At 40.7% G+C, this 21,935-nt stretch overlaps 1 protein-coding gene across 4 annotated transcripts in view; it reads left to right on the plus strand.

Moving 5' to 3' along the window:
• The first annotated feature begins 758 nt into the window (after positions 1–758).
• The window catches only part of PPP3CA (protein phosphatase 3 catalytic subunit alpha), a 320,675-nt gene continuing 299,498 nt past the window's right edge, over positions 759–21,935 (plus strand). Inside the window, exons 1-2 of one of the 4 annotated variants that reach the window (XM_039540970.1) lie at positions 759–1,008; positions 1,960–2,088. In XM_039540970.1, coding sequence (XP_039396904.1) covers positions 2,031–2,088 — 58 coding nt within the window. In that variant the 5' untranslated portion in view covers positions 759–1,008; positions 1,960–2,030. The other 3 variants (XM_039540969.1, XM_039540972.1, XM_039540971.1) reach the window with 3 other exon arrangements.

Genomic DNA, 21,935 nt, shown 5'->3' on the forward strand with positions numbered 1-21,935 from the left:
TCAGAAAACAGAGACAAAAATATTGAGTCTGAAAATGATTTCTCTCTAGAAACTAAAACTATATAATAATATTTTGCATTCATAGTGGCCTCCATCTGAGGCTCTCAAAATACTTTATAATAGTAATGAATTAAGCATCCAGTACCCCTGGGACATGTTCATTATTAACTCTTTTACATACCATGTCCTGAAACTGAGGCACAGAGACGAGCTGGTGCTACCCCATTGAGGGCCCTAAGCAGGAATATTTTTGCTCACTCAATCCTAAAACAGGCAAGTTCTTATAACAAAAAGCAAACACCCGCTTTCTCCCCCTTTAGTTGCTTGGGGCCCTGAGCAATTGCTTAGTCTGCGTATGCCTAGCACCGGCTCTGTACAGAGATATTAAGTGACTTGCCCAGGATCACCTAACAAGTCTGTGGCAGTGTCCATGGACCTTCTAGACTTATGCCTTACAAGACCATCCTTTTCCACCCCCATTATTATTTATTGAAATACTGTGTTTTTTGCTGTACAAAGCAGAGGAAAGGTAAAAGGACATACAGTATAATAATCGAATGTGCAGGATCTGCACTAGCCTTTGCAGCTAGCTCAGCACCTCCGCATTTCCTGATTGTAAGGTTATTCCTCCCGCCCCCAAACGCTACAGTGACTTTACTCTAATCAATTATACATTGGTTGGTTAAATGGTAGCCGCTAGTGAAAACCCATCCATCAGCCTTCCAACGGGAAAGCTCCCATCCCAACCAGCCAAGGCCCCTCCCTCCTTCCTTCGCAGAGCAGCACTACAAGCAAGAAGGAAAAACAGGGAAAAGCTATTGTCGGGAGCTTGGTTGATAACGGCACCGGAGCAAGAAGAAACCCAACTGACGGCTGCCCCTAGCCCCCAAAGGGAAAGGGGCTGCAGCGATGCATGGACGAGCCTGTCGTGTCTGTGTCTTACTGCAAGGGATACACACGCAGGCGCGATCACCCTGGAGCTTTTCCTGTTGTGTAGCAGTAGCTACAGTGAGTGACAGGCGGAGGCCGCCCCCGCCAGCTAATGACATACGCGCGCTATCTCCCTGCTGCTGCTGTTGTGGCCTTGGGTTTTTTTTTAAAAAGGGGGAGACACCCCCCAACACCGCTTCTCTCCCGGTAACTCATCGCCAGCCGCGGTGCAACAGCAGGGTCCAGCTTAGAGCGTCCCTCCAGCTCACAGTCCTGCCCCTCCTCCCCGCCCCCGAGCCCCAAAGCAAATCACACAAGGCGCTTTACTACTCCCCTTGCTGCTCAACCAAGCCTTTAGAACGCTCCGGGGAGAATTCCACCCCCAGCTGCGGCGGTGCTCCCCCTCCCCTGCCCCCAGCCCGGCTAATGGTGAGAGCCGTCAGAACACCTGGGAGGAGAGGCGGGCGGCGGTTACCTGACAGTGATTGGCAGCCCGGCTTGAGCCAATGGCTGCGAGAGAGGGCTGGGGGCGGGGGAGAGGGAGCTGGGAGGGAGATGCGGGTGTAAGGCTAGGCGGTGAGGGTAGGTTGCGCCTTGGACCGTGTGCAGCTGAGTGGCTGTGCCTATGTGAGTGAAAGGAGAGAGGAGGGGGAAGAGACGTATCCAGATCCAGTGCAGCAGCCGGAGGAGCTGGAGCAGCAGCCGTTCTGCTGCTGTGGGGGAAGGAAGCCCAGGGCTGCTGCATTTGCACCCTGATTATTTTTTTAAATTTATTTTTTCTGGCTGATTTTGCCCGTTATTTATGCAAAAAAATATAAATAAGGAAGCGAGTGGCGTGATTGAGATAAATAATTAACTAGAGGAGGAGGCGGGGGAGGAGGAAGAAGAAGAAGGAGGAGGAGGAGAAGAAGAAGGAGAAGAAGAAGGAAAGCAAAGCAAAGCAAAGCAAGCAAGCAGCAGGCAAGAGGGGCAGTAACTTTAACCATAGCCAAGGACCCAGAGACACTGACTGGCCGTTTGTTGCTGCAGCAGCCGTCTCAGCCTTGTGTCTGCGCTGTGTGAGGGAGCGAGCCCTTCCCTTCTGCCCCCGGCTGCTGGAAATGTCTGAGCATAAGGCAATTGATCCGAAGTTATCAACGACGGACAGGGTGGTGAAAGGTAAGTGCTGTGCTGTGCACAGACGGACACACACAGACAGCTGTCTACTTGCACTGCCCCTCCTCCATTTTTTTTAAATTTGGCTACCACCGTCCTCCAAGATACTGTACGTCTCTCCCTCTCCAAGGAACGCGGTCTGCTTATTTACTGTGGCTGCAGTTGCTAAATGGACGAGACGTGTTTGGAGGGGGGTGGAGGAGGCGGTGATGGGGGAGTGAATAGGGAGTAGCTGCTGTGAGAGATATAGGAAGTGGTGGCTGTTGGTCAGGGTTGTGTCTGGGGGTGGTAATTTGATTGGTATCTTGCACTATTGACTCGGGGTTTGGGTTTGCTCGGGAGATCTCTCTGCCTAGGGCTACATTGCAGCATTTTCTCCCCCTGCCTCCCCCTCTCTGCCTTCAAGTGATTGCACAGGGCTCGCGAGAGAGAGGGGGAGCCCCAGCTTCCTTAGTTGCTGGAGTGTCTGAGGCAGAAGGGAGGGGAGGGAGAGAAGCACAAGAGCCTGGCTCCCTCCTCTCCTCTGGCTACTTCTTCGGGCATTTCCCCCTCCCCGGCCTGATCCGAGCCCCTTTGGGTTGGGTGGCCGGGTTCGCACGCAGGCTCCGCTATCTGTAGGCAGATCTTTTGTCACTGCATTTCAGCTCCCCGCATGCACGAATATGCCCGTAAATCCCCCGCTCCTGACAGCTGGGGCTCTCCTTCTCCCCCCCCCCTCGCGTCGCTGACATCTCTCCTCTCCCTTCCCTTCCTCAAACGTGCTGCTTGATGTGGGTGACACCTGGAGCCAGCGGTTGATTCACAGAGATCTCTGTTCGGGCGGGGGGCTCTTGCTTGCGGTCCTTTATGGTCTATTTCTCCACCTAGAGAAGGAGGATCCGCCGGTCTCTGTCTCTGTGTACACAGTACACACCTAGCCTATCCACCCAGCCACCAGTGCTGGTATGGTGAGGAAGAGCCTTTGCAGCGGCAGTGGGAAATTCTTTTTTTTTTCCCTCTGGGCGATGCCATGTAGTCCAGTAGCCAAATTAATTTCGTCTAGGGAGGGGGATGTGACTCTAGAATGTGGAATATTTATCCAGGATCATCCTCTCTAGGAGGTGAAAATGCATGTGCAAGCCGCATAATACATGCTGAACATTAAGCACAGTAGAAGGCAATCCAAGCCACTTCCCCCCATCATGGTTATTGTTTATGATTTGGTCTGGCTTAATGTGAAGTTATCCAACAGAGACACTGTGTGCCCTTGTATCTTTGCATGTGTGTGCACATATCTGCTTGTGGGTGTTGTTCCCCACAAATAAGTATAATCTTGATGACTTCGCTCCGTTGTAAAAACATACATATGTGTTCTATGAGCTGAATGCTCCTGAGCCACTCATTTGTTGAAAAACATCCAAGAGTTTTCATTACCCACACAAACACAGTGCACAGCAATAAAAGAATGTTTATTCCTTTATGGAACAAATGTGTGTGATTTTAATATATGTAAAATGTGCGTATTTCTGTATATGTACTTTAGTGTAATACAGCGTATCCATCATAGACTATAAACTTGTATTCATCTCCAGATTTTTTGGTGAAATACAAACTCCAAATGGGCTGTTAATGATTCCAGAATCCACTAAACTTAGACAAAATTGGCTCTGTAGCATGCACAATTTTATGTGTTTACTTGGGCATCAACCAAAACCCAATGTAAATCTTATTGAGAGATTCACATTTAAATCTTTGTATTTTAATTTCTGTTTTTTTCTAATTGTTTCATATCTGAGGTTTGTTTTTTTTTAAGAAACTTGGTTGTATGCACTATAGTAACAGAGTTTTAAAAAATGGAGTTTACCTTTATCTTGTGAAATAAGAAATATTTGTCGCATGACTTAGGCAATATTACATTGAATCATGGTCCTGTGACATCACAGTAAAAGAGCAAGGATTTTAAAGTTTGTAATATATGACTAGACTTTTCTGATACCCTTCAATTAGAGATATTACATATATTACAAACATTTCATACATTACAAATATTTTGCATAATGTCTGGAGTACACTAGTAATTGGGGGTTGAATGAAGATTTTTTTCTTAAATTTTGTGTTTGACTCTGTGTAAAGGTACGACCAAATTCTATGGACTTTACTCAGGGAAAACTTAAATTCAGCGGATATTCTGCATGAGTAAGAACAGATGCAGGATTTGACCCATTATCTTTTTACTTAAAATAAAATCATTTTTGCTTTTCTGAATGCCGATAAATAAAATTGCTACTCCTGCATTTAGTAATAGACTCCATTACTGTTGTCTTTAAAGACACTATAATCAGTCTAGGGTGGTGGTTTTTTGTTTTTACACATTAGTGTGAGGTTTTAGTCTCCTTATGACTCTTAATCTTAAATCACTCTTCACATTGTTACACTTCATTCTGTGTTAATGAGTATATAGGCTCCAAACTTCCCAGAAACACTATGTATACGATACTTTGACAGCACAGATAGTTGGGATTTCTTACTTTTTTTTGTGTGCGGATTTTGTGAACATTCAGTCCACCAAACATTTAAGATTTTATTCCTTTTATGAAGTATTCATTAAGAGGAATTGAAGGAAGGAACAGAAATTGACCTAAATTATGCATAGAAGACTTATTCATTCATTTGGCCTGATAGTTGTTATATGTCAACATTTTGTAGTTAATATTTGGATTCATTTAACTGGTTCATTCTTTTATTAAGCACCAAAATCCGGTTAAATGCTTAAATACAGAACCTGGAGTGAGTAATGCACAGTGAACTCTTAATAGGATTACTTTTATACTGTATCATATTCATTTTAAATTGCATTCACTGAACTGCTTTTTTTATTGTTTAGAAGCATAATGAAGAAAGATAGTAATGTAGCTTTTTTTCACTTGTAATAACAAAACAAATGTGATTCTTAACTTAATTTAGTGCTGTAGAATCCCAGGGTCCTGTATTACATTAGTCAGAGCTATAGTATTTCTTTTTCATAGGTCATTATCTATATCTTCTTGAGAGGAAAAGCTGAATAGCCTTGCAATGGTAAAATTAATAAAAATCAAACATTAAAACACATATGGAGATAATCAGTGAGCCTTAAATTGTAACAAAGAAAAATGCATCTTCTGGACCATGTTCCGATATAACCAGTGTAAACTGAGAGTTTTTTTTAAAAAAAGATTAATAAATGAATAAATTGTAACATGGAACCTTTATTTGGGGGAGAAACATTTTTTCGTCATGTATGTAGGCTTTAGATTTCATTGATTTTTCTGACTGCACAAGAAGCAGTGGCTCTACCAGTCAGGATCTGATAATTTACCTACTGCAAAGTTAAAAGTTTAGTTTTGCAAGATCACAATTAGTCAACACATGACAGGAGATATCTTGGTATATCAAGATCTCCAAGCTGTGTGTGAACCTTAGGTAGGTACTACTACATAACAGTTAGTGGTGGGTTTGAGGGGGTGAGAATCTAGCAGTTTTAAACAGATTGCTGTATTGCTGACACCTGTTGGGTGGTTTTTTGTTTTGTTTTGTTTCTAAAGATACTGCTAAAGAGAGTGACTCTAAGGATGAGAAATGACTTAAGTGCAAGTAAGTATTTCATACCCTGCTACTCACATGGAATTTTCTAGACTATCAAATTGATTTAACTCAAAGTAAAATGTCCTCTTTTTGTCACAGTACAGTTAGGTGTTACTGAATACCTTGTGAGATGTTGGCTTTCTCCTACCTGCATTATGTGATTTGTTCACAATGGCACCTGACAGCTTATTGAGTGAAATCTTAATACCCACATGTCTGAAATTACTGTACAGTGAGCAATATGAAGAAGTAATTCAAACCCATGTATTAAAATGGCAAATTTTCAAAAGCAAATTCACTTTTGTAAGAGTTGACAGAAGTGTATTCTTGGGAATGGTAGGGAAAGAGTATCCTGCATGTCAGTCTGAAGGATACTATTATACTTCGGTCAAGCAATGATTATTCCACTTCTTTCTCCTTAATCATTATGATGCAAAGAGGGTTGAGAACTTCTTGCAACTGTAACCTAGACAAGTCAGCTTTAGAGTGTTGGTATTAACATGTGAAAATACTATTTTAAAATGTATTGTTCTGCAAACACGCATATGATTAGTTCAGTGGGATTACTCAAATGCCTAAAGCTGTGCATGAGCCCTTAAAACCTCAGTGTTGCTGAAAGGTGCTGGCTTGAAAACCCTGTAGGTTGAAGTCCTTCATGTCCCCATAGAAAGGTATGACACAGATGCTGAGAGGGTAAGCTTCTCCATGTCACTCTGCTTATGAGCTTCTAGCCCTCCCCTTGGGATGAAAAGGTGGCTAATTATCCACACTAAAAAGAACAGGAGTACTTGTGGCACCTTATTTGAGCATAAGCTTTTGTGGGCTACAGCCCACTTCATCGGATTCATGTAGTGGAAAATACAGTAGGAAGATATATATACATACAGAGAACATGAAAGAATGGGTGTTACCATACACACTATATAAGGAGAGTGATCCCTTAAGGTGAGCTATTATCAGCAGGAGAGAAAAAGAACTGTTTGTAGTGGTAATTAAATGGCCCATTTCCAGCAATTGACAAGGAGATGTGAAGAACTGTAGGGGGGAAAATCAAATTAGGCTTGAATAAAGATTGGGAGTGGATGGGCCATTACACAAAATAAAACTATTTCCCCATGCTTATTTCAACCCCCCCCCCCCCAGTTCCTCACATCTCCTTGTCAATTGCTGGAAATGGGCCATTTTCATTACCACTACAAACAGTTCTTTTTCCCTTCCTGCTGATAATAGCTCACCTTAAGGGATCACTCTCCTTATATAGTGTATATGGTAACACCCATTCTTTCATGGTGTGTGTGTGTGTGTATACACATACACTTCCTCCTGTATTTTCCACTACATGCATCCGATGAAGTGGGCTGTAGCCCATGAAAGCTTATGCTCAAATAAATGTGGCACCTTAGAGACTAACACAAGTACTCCTATTCTTTTTGCGGATACAGACTAACACGGCTGCTACTCTGAAACCGATCCACACTAGTTTACCACTTGAAGCCTCTGAAATTTGCCAGTGGAGGGTATCGATGTGCTAGGTTTGGCACTGGATTTTGAGGTGGGCTGAGGGAACTAACTCATCCCACAAAGTTCACAGAACAGCTGTCTGATTTCAGTAGTGATCAAAAGGTGTTGCCCTTGGTAAGATTTGAACCAGTGACCTAGAAGGGAAAGGCTCTATATCACATTACCAGTCTCTTCAGAATGTTCTGTGTTGCATTACAGTCTCCTGAAATGCTTGTGTGTAAAATATATGGATAGACTTATTTGTTTTTTGGTGTGGCCCTGACTCTCTCTATTTAAATATAATCTCTTTGATATTTTATCCCTCAATACAAGTTACTTTATTGGTTAGGTATAGTTACACTAGCAGGTGTTCATCAAATCAGTGCATTTTGTGGCTAGTCTTGATTTTTAGGTTCATATTCGTGTGTAGTGGTGACTGGTACATATTGCTATGAGCAAGAGGATAAGGCTCAGTGGAAACTCTAAACCTCGATACTTAGAAAAATGTATGGGCTTTTTGTAGGGCAGTGCCTCAAACTGGAATCCAGAGCACTCCCAGGTGTATTGCAGAACTGTTCCCCTTTGATGAAGCAGATGTAAGTCTTCAGGCACTGATACTTCTTGCTGTTTGGAGCTGACACTAGGATATTTTTTAGGTTTTGTTTTTAATTTTTTTTCTAATCAACTAAACATTTTTTAAAAATAGAAATAAAAATAAGACTTTCCACCCTTTGTGGCTGCTTCATGTATGTCTTGTTTGATGCTTCTTTGGTGTGAATAGAGTAGTGCTCAAAACTGGTGAATTAGCAAATACACATCAAGAATTAATCTTGTTAAGAGACCTGAATGAAGGGAGATTAGATACTTAAAATGCTTCTTTTTCTCTGAATAGGGTCTTACAAACAAGGAGCGTGGAGGGAGTCACTTGGTGGTTGATGTGGTATTAATGCTGAATGCTTTTTGTTTCCTCCTCAATATTGTCATAGTACACTTCCATGTAATAAAGGATTGCACTTTCTGTACGGAAAGTGTGGGGTCAGGTTTGGAGTGAGGAGATGCAGGAGACAATCTGCATTCAGCAGTATGGAAAACTGTACCACTGCTGTCATTTGGGATTGTCTGCTCTTGATCCATTCCTTAAACTTCATATAAGACATTAGACATGCCCGGTGCCTCTGTTTGGTCTTTTGGTGTTTTGGTAACTTTTTTTAGTGGGAAATTAAAGATCCCATTGTAATCTTCAAATGAACAAAGAATTTTGACCCATCTGTCCTCACTCAGTAAAACAGGCCATGTAAACTACAGTTGAAGAAAGAAAGACAATTGCATACTTGCATAGTCCCTGCACTACAGTTAGTCAAAGAAAATATCTTGACTCACTTCTGTTCTTATATGTATCTGGCCTGATTGTGGTCCCACACTAGTCTAAAACAGGATTAACTCAGTGAATTCCATCAGTGGAATACTGGTTGGTGTGTGTGTGTGTGTGTGTGTTTTTTAAAACTGATCCAGTATGTGTAGAACTTGCACTCTGTGTACATAATATCTGCAACTAGTAGTCATTTTTATTATACACCTCTATCCCGATATAACACCACCCGATATAACAAGAATTCGGATATAACGTGGTAAAGCAGTGCTCCGGGGGGGTTGGGGCTGTGGGCTCTGGCGGAGCAAATCAAGTTCGATATAACACGGTTTCACCTATAATGTGATAAGATTTTTTTGGCTCCCGAGGACAGCGTTATATCGAGGGAGAGGTGTACTAATATTTCAATATCTAAAATATTGAAACAGTAAGATGAACAAGTTAAATCAAAACAAAATTCTAGCAGGATATGTATTTGTGCAGTAATGTTGTTTCACTTAGCTAGTCATTAATTTTCTTAACCTTTGTTCAGCCATGGATACTGTCATTTTTGTAAATAAAATCAATTAATTGAATAAACTTTTCAGATCTACCATATAAGACCTTCTCTTGTACAAGCACACTGAAGGGAAACACATCTGATCTTAATTAGAACTTTGCTGTCTGGAGAGAGATCTATGATGGATGGTGGAGAACTGTCAGGTGGCTTTGTGAATGCCTGGGGGCCAAAGATTTTTTGGGGAAAGTCTTGGTCAAACTATGGATAGAAAGTTTTTTCTGCACAATTTATGGCTCTATGACAGTGGGTCCCAAACTTCAACACTCTGTGAACCCCTTTCACTAAAATGTGAAGACTCGCAAACCCCCTCCTAAAAATGAATATTTCCAGGGATTTTCTCCTTTATCTGAATATAAATTATAAAAGCAGTGATCTTGGAAATTTTGTTTTTACGACATGCTTATTACACACTATTTATTAATAATTATCATTACAGTATTTTTATTACATTATGAAAACAGCAATACTCTTCCAAGATCTCGCTTTTGTAACTTGTATCGCTTTGAATAAGCCTGTTATAAGACAAGGCTCCTACGTTTCATCAAGGAGCATCAGATGTGAAACAGCAAGAAGGTATTTAAGAAGCCAACTCAAAGAGTTCCTCCTACACAAGCATTCAGATCTTGAGCAGTCCAGGGAAACAACACACGTTACAACAAAGCTTAAACTTGTTCTTCTTAATAATTTAAAAACCAATACTAACTGCCTATTTAATTTTAAAAACAGCAAAAAAATCCACCTCCCTTTTCAAGACTCCTTATAAGAAATGGAGTTTAAATCTCCTCAGTGTGATAGGCTTGCTTTGATCTGCTTAGCTCTTGGAAGTCCAGGGGCTCCGGGCTGCTGTCCTCATGCTGCCCGCGGTCCCTAGGGACAGCTGTGTCTGCCATTAGGGAATTTTTTCGCGAACCCCCAGGGGTTCACAAACCCCAGTTTGGGAACCACTGCTCTATGATGACCCACGCGCTCTCCTAGTCTGTGCTTGGTTCCAGACAGCAGAGGGTGCATGCTTTTGGTGTTAGGAACTGTGAAAGAGGAGTTAATGTTTAGTGTTATAAACATTAATGTAAGCAGCAAATTGTAACTTATGCCACTTTCCATTGGAGAATGCTGCATAGAATAGAGCAGCTACTTCTAACGTTCTTCTCTATTTCTTCTTCTCCACCCCAAATCAGGCCATAATTCTTTTTGTTGTATGCTTCTCTCTTGGTGCAAGTAGACACTTTTCCCGTGTTGTTCTCCAGTACGTGCCATGCAACAGAAAGAGAGCATATGAATAGTGAGATTATCCTTCACTGGGTATCTTGGGTTCACAGTATTTCAGTCACTCCCACAAGTTTCAGAAGCTTAAGCAGGCCCCTTTTGTTCAAAAACCTTTAGAAATAGCAGTTGGAAAACTCAGTTCAGCCATTGTTAATAAGTAAGTGGTGGTAGTTTGTGTTGAACTGCTTTATTTTTAGTTCTCCAGTGTGGCTTTAAAATTAAAAAGTACCCTTTTATAGCAAGTATCAGAGGGGTAGCCGTGTTAGTCTGGATCTGTAAAAGCAGCAGAGTCCTGTGGCACCTTATAGACTAACAGGCGTATTGGAGCATGAGCTTTCGTGGGTGAATACCCACTTCATCGGATGCAAGTTTAACAAGTTTCTGTGTAGTCAAAAAATAAAAAACAAGGCCTAAAATCTGGGTTTGGTTCTGCATTTAAATATCAATGTTAGTTCCGTCAAGAATGCTCAGGCAAACTGAAGTAATATCTCATGTTAAGGGCTATATTTCCTTCTGGCACCGGTGAAGAAGTGTAGGAGACACGTTTTCTGCATTATTTATTTCTAAAAATGTATTTTAAGGGATATTTATACAAATATTATTGAACACTTCTAAAATTTATAAAGTGTGCCCTAAAGGAAGCCACAACTTTCTAAAGAGAAACCCACTTCAAGGAGACTTCAGATAAAAGAATCTGAGAATGCACACCTTTTATGTGGTTACATGAGTTGAATTTAAGATGTTACCATGCATCACATCAGTTCTTTAAGTTGAACATGTACAACCATTTCCTCTTCTGATGAGTCAATACCTCCCTTGCTTTTCCCCCATAAAAGATCATTGATGGCCTGTTTAGCCAATTATGTAATCATGATAAAATGTATGGCCCCAGCCCTGCAAATAATTAAGTATGTGAGTAAAGTTACTCACATGAATATCTGTCTTGCATTGAATAACCAGCTGTTCAGATTGTGGATCAAACGTATATTAATGGGAAGTACAAAGCTCTGTTTCTTTTACTTTCTTTCTCTTTACTTACTGTGCTGCAGAGGTAGAACGTTGTATATGGAGAAATGGAGGGAGCAGAAGAACACTTTGATTGTGAATATTACTTCTGATTGCTAAAAACTTATGCTGCTGCTCTCCTCTTTTTTTTTTTCTCTGCTTACTCCTCCACCAAAAAGTTGATACTGTTGGAATAACACCTCTAGAGTAGTACCTCTTTGACACAGTAATTTGCATGCATTTTGAAATTGACTAGATCTATTTTTATAGGCAAGGTTAGGCATGTTAACGTTGGCATAGCAACACTGCTGTATGAAGAGAACGTGACTCTTATTTATTTAAGATTTAACCAGGGTGCCAACATGAGTTTGGAATAACACAATTTATCTGTGGACCCTGGGGCAAAAATTCTAAAAGACAGACACACAAATCATATTTCTGATTTATAAGATAGTTTATGTGAGGGGTGTGGTGGGTTTTTTTTTTTTTTTAAGGATAAGATGCCAACTCGGCCTTGAGCATATGTGGGTTTTGGGAACTGAAATATTAGATTCTTATACAGTACAAAGCATTTTACCAAAGCTTGAAAAAAATGTGCCTGATGCTTCCTGGCCTAAGGACTATCCCTGCTAGCTAGGGTGAAGGAACTTGTGCGGCAATGCCCTCTGCAATTTAAAAAAATAAAGCCATTGTGTGCTGTACTTAGTCACAGCCTCCTTTGTTTTCAGTTTGCTTCTCACTCGTCTTCCCTCCCCTATTCTTTCTTTCTGTCCCTACATTGTGTTTTTTTCCTTTCCCACTTCTCTCCTTCTCTTCTAATGCTATAGACACATATATGCTCCTCAGTTTTGTAAATACTTCTACATGTGCTTCCCTTTAAGCACAAGTAGTCTCATTGAAGTCAGTGCGGCTACTCCCATGCGTAAAGTTTTATGCCTGTGCATGTTTGCAGGATTGGATGATTAGATTGTAGGTTTCCTGGGGCAGGGCCCAGGTGTGTGGTATGTTTTTTGTATCTTCTGTGAAATGCTTAGGACACTTGTATGTTCTGTAAAGTAATAATTGTTAATCTCCCCCATCCATGCACCCAGTCATATGTGTGGCTTGGAAAATGCCAGACACCTAATAGCCAGCGGACTAGACAAAGATCCAAGGATGATAGTCAGGTGAGACGCTAAGCCCTTTCTTCCCCACCCCACCCCACTCCAGCCCCTGGCTGTGAAATAGGGAACCACCTGCCAGGTTTTGTCTGTGGACCTTATTCAGGGTTCTGTTTGTTTTGTTACCACTGGCTAGTAGGTCTCTAATCTCATTAAAGCCTTCAACATTAGGTAGCTGCTAGAAGAGACAAGATCACTATTTCTGTGTTCTGTCCAGCCCCTACATACAAATCCATCTAATCACAGAGCCTCCTGACTATTGTAAGGGTGCTGCTCGTTTGGGTGTGCATGCCTGCAGTCCTTTTCCTGCAGTCTCTCTCTTTTTTGCATCTTCCACTCCTAATGACTATCTCTGGTGCCTACTTCTGCTGGTGCCCATAGCTTTTCCCAAGATCTACTAGAACAAAACTGACTTGACTCTTGTGGTTTCATTATTGCTTGGAAGATGCTCAGTGGCAGCTCTGAAAACTCTCAGGGTGCTTGTCAGTTTTTGCAGCTTGGAAAAGTGCTGAGCAGCAGTCTAGGCACTGGAGCTGACTTTCTGCATACTTCAGAATACCACACTGCCTTGGTTTATACTCTGCTCATGTTTGGAAGTTACCTGTGCAACAAAAAGGGATATACTTTAATTGGGAGGGGGAGAGGATCCATATGTTCTGCAGAAATGGATTGTATTCACTCAGAAAAGTTTCTTGATCCCCACAGATCAGTGGATTTTTCAAGTCTTGCTTCTTGCACATCTAAAAACATCGTTGGTAAAGAACATATTGTATAGTAGCTTGAGAGGGTCAGGCAGAGGAATTATGGTAAAAGGAATGTTAATGATTTATTTTGATGAAGTAGCAGCTATTTTTTCCAATATCTTTTATATTTTAAGAGGCACAACAATACAAAAGGGCACATCTAGACTAATAGAACAAAAAATCTGATGCATTATAGAGTTGTCTAAATGAAAAGTGCAGTATTAATATAAAATATTGGATCATTCAAACCATTATTGGGATAATATGACATGTCAGTCTTAAAAATCTACATTATATCTTATTATTTTCTCCATCCATCATTTAGTGAGATGCAACTTAGGCAGTTTATAGCAGCTCATTACTTGTATAGATCAAAATACAGTAGTACTTGCCTTGAATTGGCTGAATTGTTGTGAACAAGCATGTTGTATTTTGGTTTCTTTCATGAGTTCTGCTATGCACAAGGTGAGATAAAAATCCAAAATCTACAGATGGTGTGGGCTGTACTCTTCACTGAAGAAATCATTATGACTTTTTAATACATAAATTGATAATGGAACAAGTGCTGTATAAATACTTGATTCTGACTCTAAAAAAGTCTATGCAGTATTGCCATGGAATTGAAACATACTTTAAATTTCTGATCAGAATAATGAAAATAGCATGACAAATATAGATTGTGATATCGCAGCTAGACCTTCAGGTTCACACAAAGCGTTGTTCAGTTTATTTAGTTATCAGAATCCTGAGCTATCTTGGTAGGAATTCTGCATGTGACTTTCATATTTGGCTTTTATTTTGAAGCTTTTGAGTTTATTTCCTGTTTTAGGACCATTTATCCAGCCTAGAAAGGATTTCTTTCTAAAATAATGGGCATTTCAAAGCATGAACGTTCCAGCAGCCAGTAACACTGCGGGTGGTTGACAATTGTAGAATCTTCTACCCTCTTTTTTCCTTTACAGTTTTTTGGTACAGATATAAGGGGTGCTTTTATTTTGGGAGAGTGCATTATGCCCTTGCTTGGAAACCCATGGTATCTCTAAAATGTATGGGAGAGTCTGAGATGCGTTTCCATTCTACATCCAGCTCAAGCGTATTAATTATAGAACATATTGCAAAACTGTTAAGGTATGGATCCTCATTCATACCGTCTCTTCAGTCCCCTCTCTGATTTTGCAGTCTTTGGTGGCTTTCTTAGCCCTATAAAATATATGTGAATGCAGTTCCCATAAAGATTTCCTGGTTTTGAGTTATAGTTTTTTGAGACTCTACTTCTCTCTTTTTCTTCTCCCAACCTTTCAGTTTGATTGTTGTTAGTGTGAGTTCTCTCAAGGTGTGCCTATGTGCTAGTGGCTTCTGTCAACACTCTGCATTGTTGCATGGGTTGGTGAGCAGAGGTGAGCTGTACTGGTCCATTTTATTCTAGAAACAGCAAGAGCTGATCATGGGCAGTAAATTCTAGGTTCCAGGGTGAGTCCTTATGGACACCTTTACTTTTCTCTTACAGCTTTCTGTCTAGATGTCAAACAGTGTCTCAGCAGAAGAGAAGGTGGACCATACTGGATCACTCACAAACCCTCTGTTTAAACATCTGTATGTGTGGTTCCTGTTGGCATCTGCCCCCTTCAATATTCTCCCCCCCCCTTTGTATCTTCTTGAGAAATCCAAGGTATGACACATCTGGTACTATCGAGAGGACATTTATGAAGCTTGGGTGTGGTTGAGGAAATGCTCTTGCTGTCTTCAAATTAAAAGCTGCTTTATCAGCCACGTTAGTTTGTGATGTTGCCATATCACTGCCAGATGCTTTTCAATAACAAACTCGGACTGTCTTGGCTGTTCTTATTTCAAAATGGCCATTATAATATCCCATCCTAATGACCAACTTTTTAGGAGTTAAGAGTAACAAAGAGAACTTGAATCTGAAATTAGCCTCTAAAAACAGTTTGAATTATTTCAAACTCCATTTTTCTATCATTTTTGCCAAGTTTCAGTCTGATGTATGCAGTGTTGTCTCCATGTTGATCCCAGGGTATTATTAGAGAGACCAGGTGGATGAGGGAATATATTTTATTGGACCAGCCTCTGTTGATGGGAGACTCAAGCTTTTGAGCATACATAGAGCTCTTCTTCAGGTCTAGGAAATGTACTCAGAGTGTCACAGCAAATTAACAACTTTGCTAGTTACTATAAATCATGGTCTGAATAGAGACGCTGGACTTATGGCTTATTTACAACAATCTATAACCCATTTAAACCCTCCCCGGCTTTTCCCCCCCCCCCCCAATCACTGGAGAGCTGTTTACAGGCCACTTCACATGTATTTCCAGGGACCATTCAATAACTACTTATGCTAAACAATCTGTTCCACCTTGTATTTAGCTGTGACACTAAGTACATTTCCCAGACCTGTGTACGTTTGAAAGCTTGTCGCTGCCACCAACAGAAGTTGCCTAGTAAAAGATGTTACTTCACCCAGCTTGTCTCTCTAAGTTTCAGTCTGATGTAAATTACAATGGTCATACTGTATTAGAATCTCTGAAATAGCGCAGCTGGTCATTAACTACAGTGACATGTGCAGCCATAGTTAATGATAGCAAATGGGAACAATGTTATGCTATATAGTAACTTTTATCCTTAATGTTTCTTCCATGCTCTTTTAAATTCAGGGCACTGATACAGGAATAGCCTTGCATTTTGTTAGACTCTTTGGAGATTTTCTAGGGCACAGGTGGCAGTTTGGCTATTGAAAGTCAAAGGGACTTACATGCCAGTTGGCACTTCCCTTTGAAAAAGGACTTAGGCACCAAATTGCCAGTGAAGGTCAAAGGTGCCTAAGTCCCTTTTGGATTTCACTGGCAGGTGCCATTTGGCACTTGTCTTTGAAAATTTTCCTCTTTAAGAGCCTAATCCAAAGTTCATTGAAGTCAAAAGAGGTCTTTCCATTGACTTCAGTAAACTTTGAATCAGGGCCGAATTGCATAATTTTATGATTGCCTTCTTCTTCTTCTTCTTCTTCCTTCCCGTCTATCATTTTGTTCCCCACTTGTGTATCTTGTTTTAAATTAGATTGTAAACATCTTGTGTTTTATATAGTGTAATGCACACACCTTCTGGGTGTGGTGTTCTGTCCCATTGAGTGGCACCAAGACCACTTAGGGCATGTCTGCACTTAAATTGACGTGCACTGGCTTGATCACTCCAGAGGTATCACGTCTAGTGAAGACGCAATAAATCGACCGCCAAGTGCTCTCCCATCAACTCCGGTACTTCACCAGAGCAAGAAGCGTAGGCGGAGTCAACGGGGGAGCGTCAGCAGTCGACCTACCGCAGTGAAGACACCGCGGTATAAGTAGATCTAAGTACGTCAACTTCAAATACGTTACTCACATACCTGAAGTTGCGTAACTAAGATTGATTTCCCAACCCCATTGTAGACAAGGCCTTAGAGAGAGTTAAAATGAGTCTGCTCTACAACCTTAGCTAAGAGCCAGTTGACTCTTAGCTCATGTGGTAGAGGCTCATGCACTGAGTTCCCAGGTTCGATCCTGCCCGCTCATGACCGGGGTCTCTTGGTGTTACAATAGCATATCCGGTGCATTTCTGACATTGCTTGGGGCTTTGGACGCTCCTTGAATACAAATAAGACTTGCTTCTGTGTATGTTAAATATTTCCCCTTCTTGTAGAAAATGGAGCATGTTCTTCTCTACATTTCTGAGAAATGTAATCTAAACCAATTTTTTTTCAAACTTGAGGAAATTTGCTCTTTTAGTTTGATTGTTTTGAAAGACAGCAGCGGACTCTCTAGCTGTTATTTTTGTATGTATTTCTTCTATGTACTGTCCATTTTAGAACTGAGCATTCATAATTATTAAGTGCAGTCAGGTTGCCCTTAATGTGTAAACTCGCCTAATATGTGGAACTTCCAGCTGTTATCTGATGCATTGGATTTCATACATGAAGAAAATTTTAATGTTAAAAATCACATCTGTAGCCCCATAAACTTATATAGCACATCGAGCAAGGCATATTACCTGCCCCAAAGATCTTGCAGTTTAAGACAGAAAAGGCACAGTATAACATGGAGAAAATTAGTGATGAGGAGAGCACTGTAGAAATGATTAATGGGAGAAGTGGGCTTTAAGAAAGAAAGAGGGAGGGCTTTTTGGACAAGTAGCAAGGGAAAGTTATAAGCATATGGATCAGTTTTTAAAATAAGGTGTGAAGCCAATACTGAGAGAATTACTATGGGAGAGAGAATGTGGACCAGCATGGGGGAAAAGGGACATTGTTTGAGGGTGGGGAGCTTGAATCTGATTGTATGAAGAAAAGCTCACAAAGGAAATTGATGGGGGCTGCTGGATACATAGGTCCCTTCTAGCTACCTTAACTTGTCTTTCGATTATCTATAAATGTTATCCCCAGCTTATCTTCAGGCACTTAAACAATACAATCTTTAAAGATCTCTGCTCACCACAGCACATCTTAATGAATTAATTTTTCATAAAGGAGAAAAAAATGCCTGCTAACCTGACTAAGCAAGGATTCCTTTGGGTCCATGTTGAAATACATTTTATGCATTCCCGGAGGTGGCACAAACCTGCCTTCATTTAAGAGGTTACGTTAAAGTGAGAGAATTTTAACTCTGGCCCATGGTAGTTAAGTTTCTTCTATCGTTCTTTTGAACATGGAGAAGTCTCAGCAGCACAAGTTATTGAACAAGAATAATCCAGCCTAGCATCTATAGAAAGTTTGTATGTACTTTAAAGCTCTTAGCGGGGGAATTTTCTACTATTACATTTAAAGATAACTTGGGCTATGTCTACACTATGGACCTTATAGTGACGCAGCTGTGTCACTATAATATCTCCCGTGTAGCAGTTCTATGTTGGCCGAGGAGAGCTCTCCTGCCAGCATAATTAAACCACCCCCAATGAGCAGCGGTAGCTATGTCGGCAGGAGAGCGTCTCTCATTGGAATGGCATTGTCCACACTGGTGCTTTTGTTAGTGAAACTTGTCTCTCTCAGGGGTGTGGTCAAAAGTTTTGCCGACAAAAAGGCTTTGTCTACACTAGCACACGAAAACGAAAGGCCCTGAGTAGAAAACATTTAATACCTACTTCGCTAGTTCACAGCTAACTCAGGTTGTTAGTGACTAGCATTTATTTCAATTGCTTGGTCTGTAGTATGTGAATAGGGTTGATTCTTGGGGCCCTTGTCTAACTGGAGTTTTAGAGCACAGCAAGCTGGGGTGTAAATGTACAGTGTACTAGCCTGCTGTGGACTACATCGCTGTGTTCACTCTGCTGCCACACACTGAAAGCACTGCATGTAGTGCGCAGTAGCAGGGTGCACATGGTGACATAGTCTGGCAGGCTAATGAGCTGTACATTTACATCCCGTCTTGCTGCACACTAAGTCTCCCTGCAGCCAAGCCCTTAGTCAAATTCCCAGTGGGCAGGTGACTCAACATACTCAAAATGCTGTCAGTTGGCAGACTCTACAAAGGATTGAAGGGGAAAAGACTGACCTACCCTCTCATGATTAGACATAGTCTTTCCAGTACAGGGTTAAGAATGTTGGTAGACTGAGTATGTGCACATAATCTTATACCACATTTTCATCCGTAGATCTCAAAGGGCCGTAGAAATTATCCTCATTTAACAGATGGGGAAACTGAGACACGGAAGCCACAAAACAGGCCGGTGGCAGATCTGGGAAATAGAATACAGATCTCTTGACTCCCAGTCTGTCTTGGGTCACTGGAGGACGCTGGCTGACTCCGTGGCCTACCTATACTGCGGGTGGCTGGAAGGTTTCAGTCTCCTATCACACACGAAGCATTTTTGAATGCCAAACATGCTTTAAAGTTATATTCAAATTTAAGAATAAAAAACCCATAATGTCGATGTCTTGACTTTTTTATTAAAAAAATGTTGCATATCACCGCTGCATGAACAGAACATATCAAGAACTCTGACAAGTATAGTAGCAGCATATGGTCATTTGGTACTTGTTTTAAGTGTCAAAGCAGGTAAAGAACTTTTATTTGAAATCTAAAGGAACAAGAAGAGTTAATCCATGACTATAAAGAACTGTACATTAGGGAACACCAAATCCCAGTTCTTTTTAACCTGGTGTTATTTCCCTAAGGCCATGAACCTCAGGTGGCAGCTGTCTGGCAAGTAAACAGTATTTGCTGTTTACTACATAGAGATTAGGGATATCGCTCTCGTTAAACTCTAGCAATGTGTTTCATTTCTCTGTGGTATTAGCATCACTCAGCTTGTATTCACAGACACTGGATTGCTGCAGTACGTTATTAGTTTAGGCTGATCTTAGAAGTAGTGGCCATTGCATCGAGTAAAACCTCAGTAGAAGGCTACTCTGTGGCTGTTGTGGGTATTTTCCAGTTACCATGGTTTTTTTGATGCCATGAAACTTTACAGGCTTGTATGACAGGAGCATTTGGTTCTATAGTGGTTGCAGTAGCAATAGTCTACACACTTTCTTCCATAACTTTTTAAAATATATTCCTCATTATGTGCATTACTTAACTGTTGGAGACGCTGATAATTTAAATACAATGATCAAATCTATATTTCACACTCAAAGGCCAGTGGACCTTTTTTTTTTTTTTACGCATGTCTGCTAACCAGAGCTAGTCAATAACATTCATAGCAAGGATGCATTAATAGATTATGGTGGTCTGCCATGAATATGCCCATGTTGAAATAGTTCCAGGAGTTCTTACACTGAAAGTGATTTTTAATAAAAGTGACTGCTCAGAGAGTATCCATGAGGTACTCTTTAACCCAAGTTGCTCTTAAATGCAATCACTGATATTTTTCCTTGGAGACCTTTCTTGATGTTATTCTGAAAGACCTGCTCAACAGGTGTAACTTCTTTAGAAGAGATGCTATTTTTATCTTCTGTGTATTAGCACATGGCTTCATCTGTGAGCATTATGGTAAAGATATTAAGCATGGGATTTTTTTCCCTAAGATTGATTTGTAGACTTCCATCCCCCTCCACCGCCCGATGATGCAGAGAAGCTATCATATCCTGGTGCCCTCTGATACCCTGAGCTCTGTAACTGAAAGCAGCTGTCAATTTGTGCCAAGGGTTAGCATCTGAAACTGCCAAGTAAGCTGCCTCAAATGAACAGTTGTCTGCAGATATATAAAATATATCAGGTTTTCAGCCAGTGTCCAGAATTGCACTTGTAGGTTTCAGTGTGTGACGAGTTGAATCCTGTTTGTGTATAGGATAAATTGGGTAGGTGGACTAATTATTATTCAGTTTGCCTTAACAAGCCCCGTCCATGATCATAAACATAGTAATTATGCACATGAATGAGCGAGCATGTGCAAAACTAGGCTCTGATACAACAATGACTTCCAAGAAGGTAGACCCCAGTGAGGATCTATGTGAGCACAGGAGTCTGTTTGCATGGATCTCTTTGTAGGATTGGGGCCTTAGAGACCACCCTAATGAAATAACAAAAGACTCTTGGCTTCAAACGCAGTAGCTCTACCATTTTTGCTAAAGGAAAATCATTGGTTTTAGAAGCAGTGTTTTTTTTTGTTTATTTCCTTCAACCACAACAAGGCCAGTCAACTTGTATAGTAGTTGAGATTAGGTGCTCTGTCTAGACAGATGAATTTGTGAAAACATTTTTAGTGTTGTTTCTGCTACAGACTGAATCATTTTATTTTGGGCTTGGATTGAAAAGTGTGGTGCATACCTCTTTGTATTATTTCCTCTAAAATGGAAATGTTCTTTTCGGGGCTCATATTTTTGGCTCACGAGTTTCACGTTTTCTGACAAAATCTCCCTGTATTTTAAACGCAGAACTCTCTCCTTATTTTTCCCTGTGAAAGGAATTTATAAATAGGTGAATAAAATCCATTAGTCAAGTAACATAGTAGCCATTTTCTTCTAAATATAAGATTATTTAGCAATTTATAATACTAAAAAACAATTTTCATGTAGTTCCTTAAAGGAACTTTTGTTTATTAAATGGGGCATTCTAAGGATAATTCATGGGTAGAACTAATCTTTTTCACCTAGCTCTTAGTCACTGGAGCCCTCACTTTAAAATAAATGTGGCTTTGCATGTTCTGGGTGTGCCAGATACCCTGCATTGTGAGCACAAGCCAATTCTTCAGAATTACCCTAGTGCTTCTGTAGTATACTGACTTAAAACACACTTTTAGGGCATTCAGAAAAAATACACTGGATTGATTAATTGCAACTGTGCTGTATCGGACAGTGTTCTGTAAATGTGTATTTTTCCTAGTTCTGACTTAATACAAATGGCTTATGAATGACCTTCTCCTTAAACTTGACACTGATGTGAAGTGAATCGGGTTTTCTTTCCTTAGGGTTGTTTTGTGGGCTTAGTAGTGATGTCATAATGATTCTTCCACCAGTCTGGGGAGGTCCTATTCCTGCAGCATTGCTGACACACTGCTCCCTTTTTAATAGAAACCCCTGTAACAACACTTTTTTTGTTTTTGTTTTTTGTTCAGAATCCCAATATATCTAGCAGGACCTTTACCAGTAAAAGCGGCTGACAATGGAAATCTCTTGAGTGTGCTGGATCCAATGCAACATAGTTTAATCTCAAACTTGGCTAATTAAACTT

Source organism: Mauremys reevesii, linkage group 5 (assembly GCF_016161935.1).
Source record: "Mauremys reevesii isolate NIE-2019 linkage group 5, ASM1616193v1, whole genome shotgun sequence".
Taxonomy (NCBI): Eukaryota; Metazoa; Chordata; order Testudines; family Geoemydidae; genus Mauremys; species Mauremys reevesii.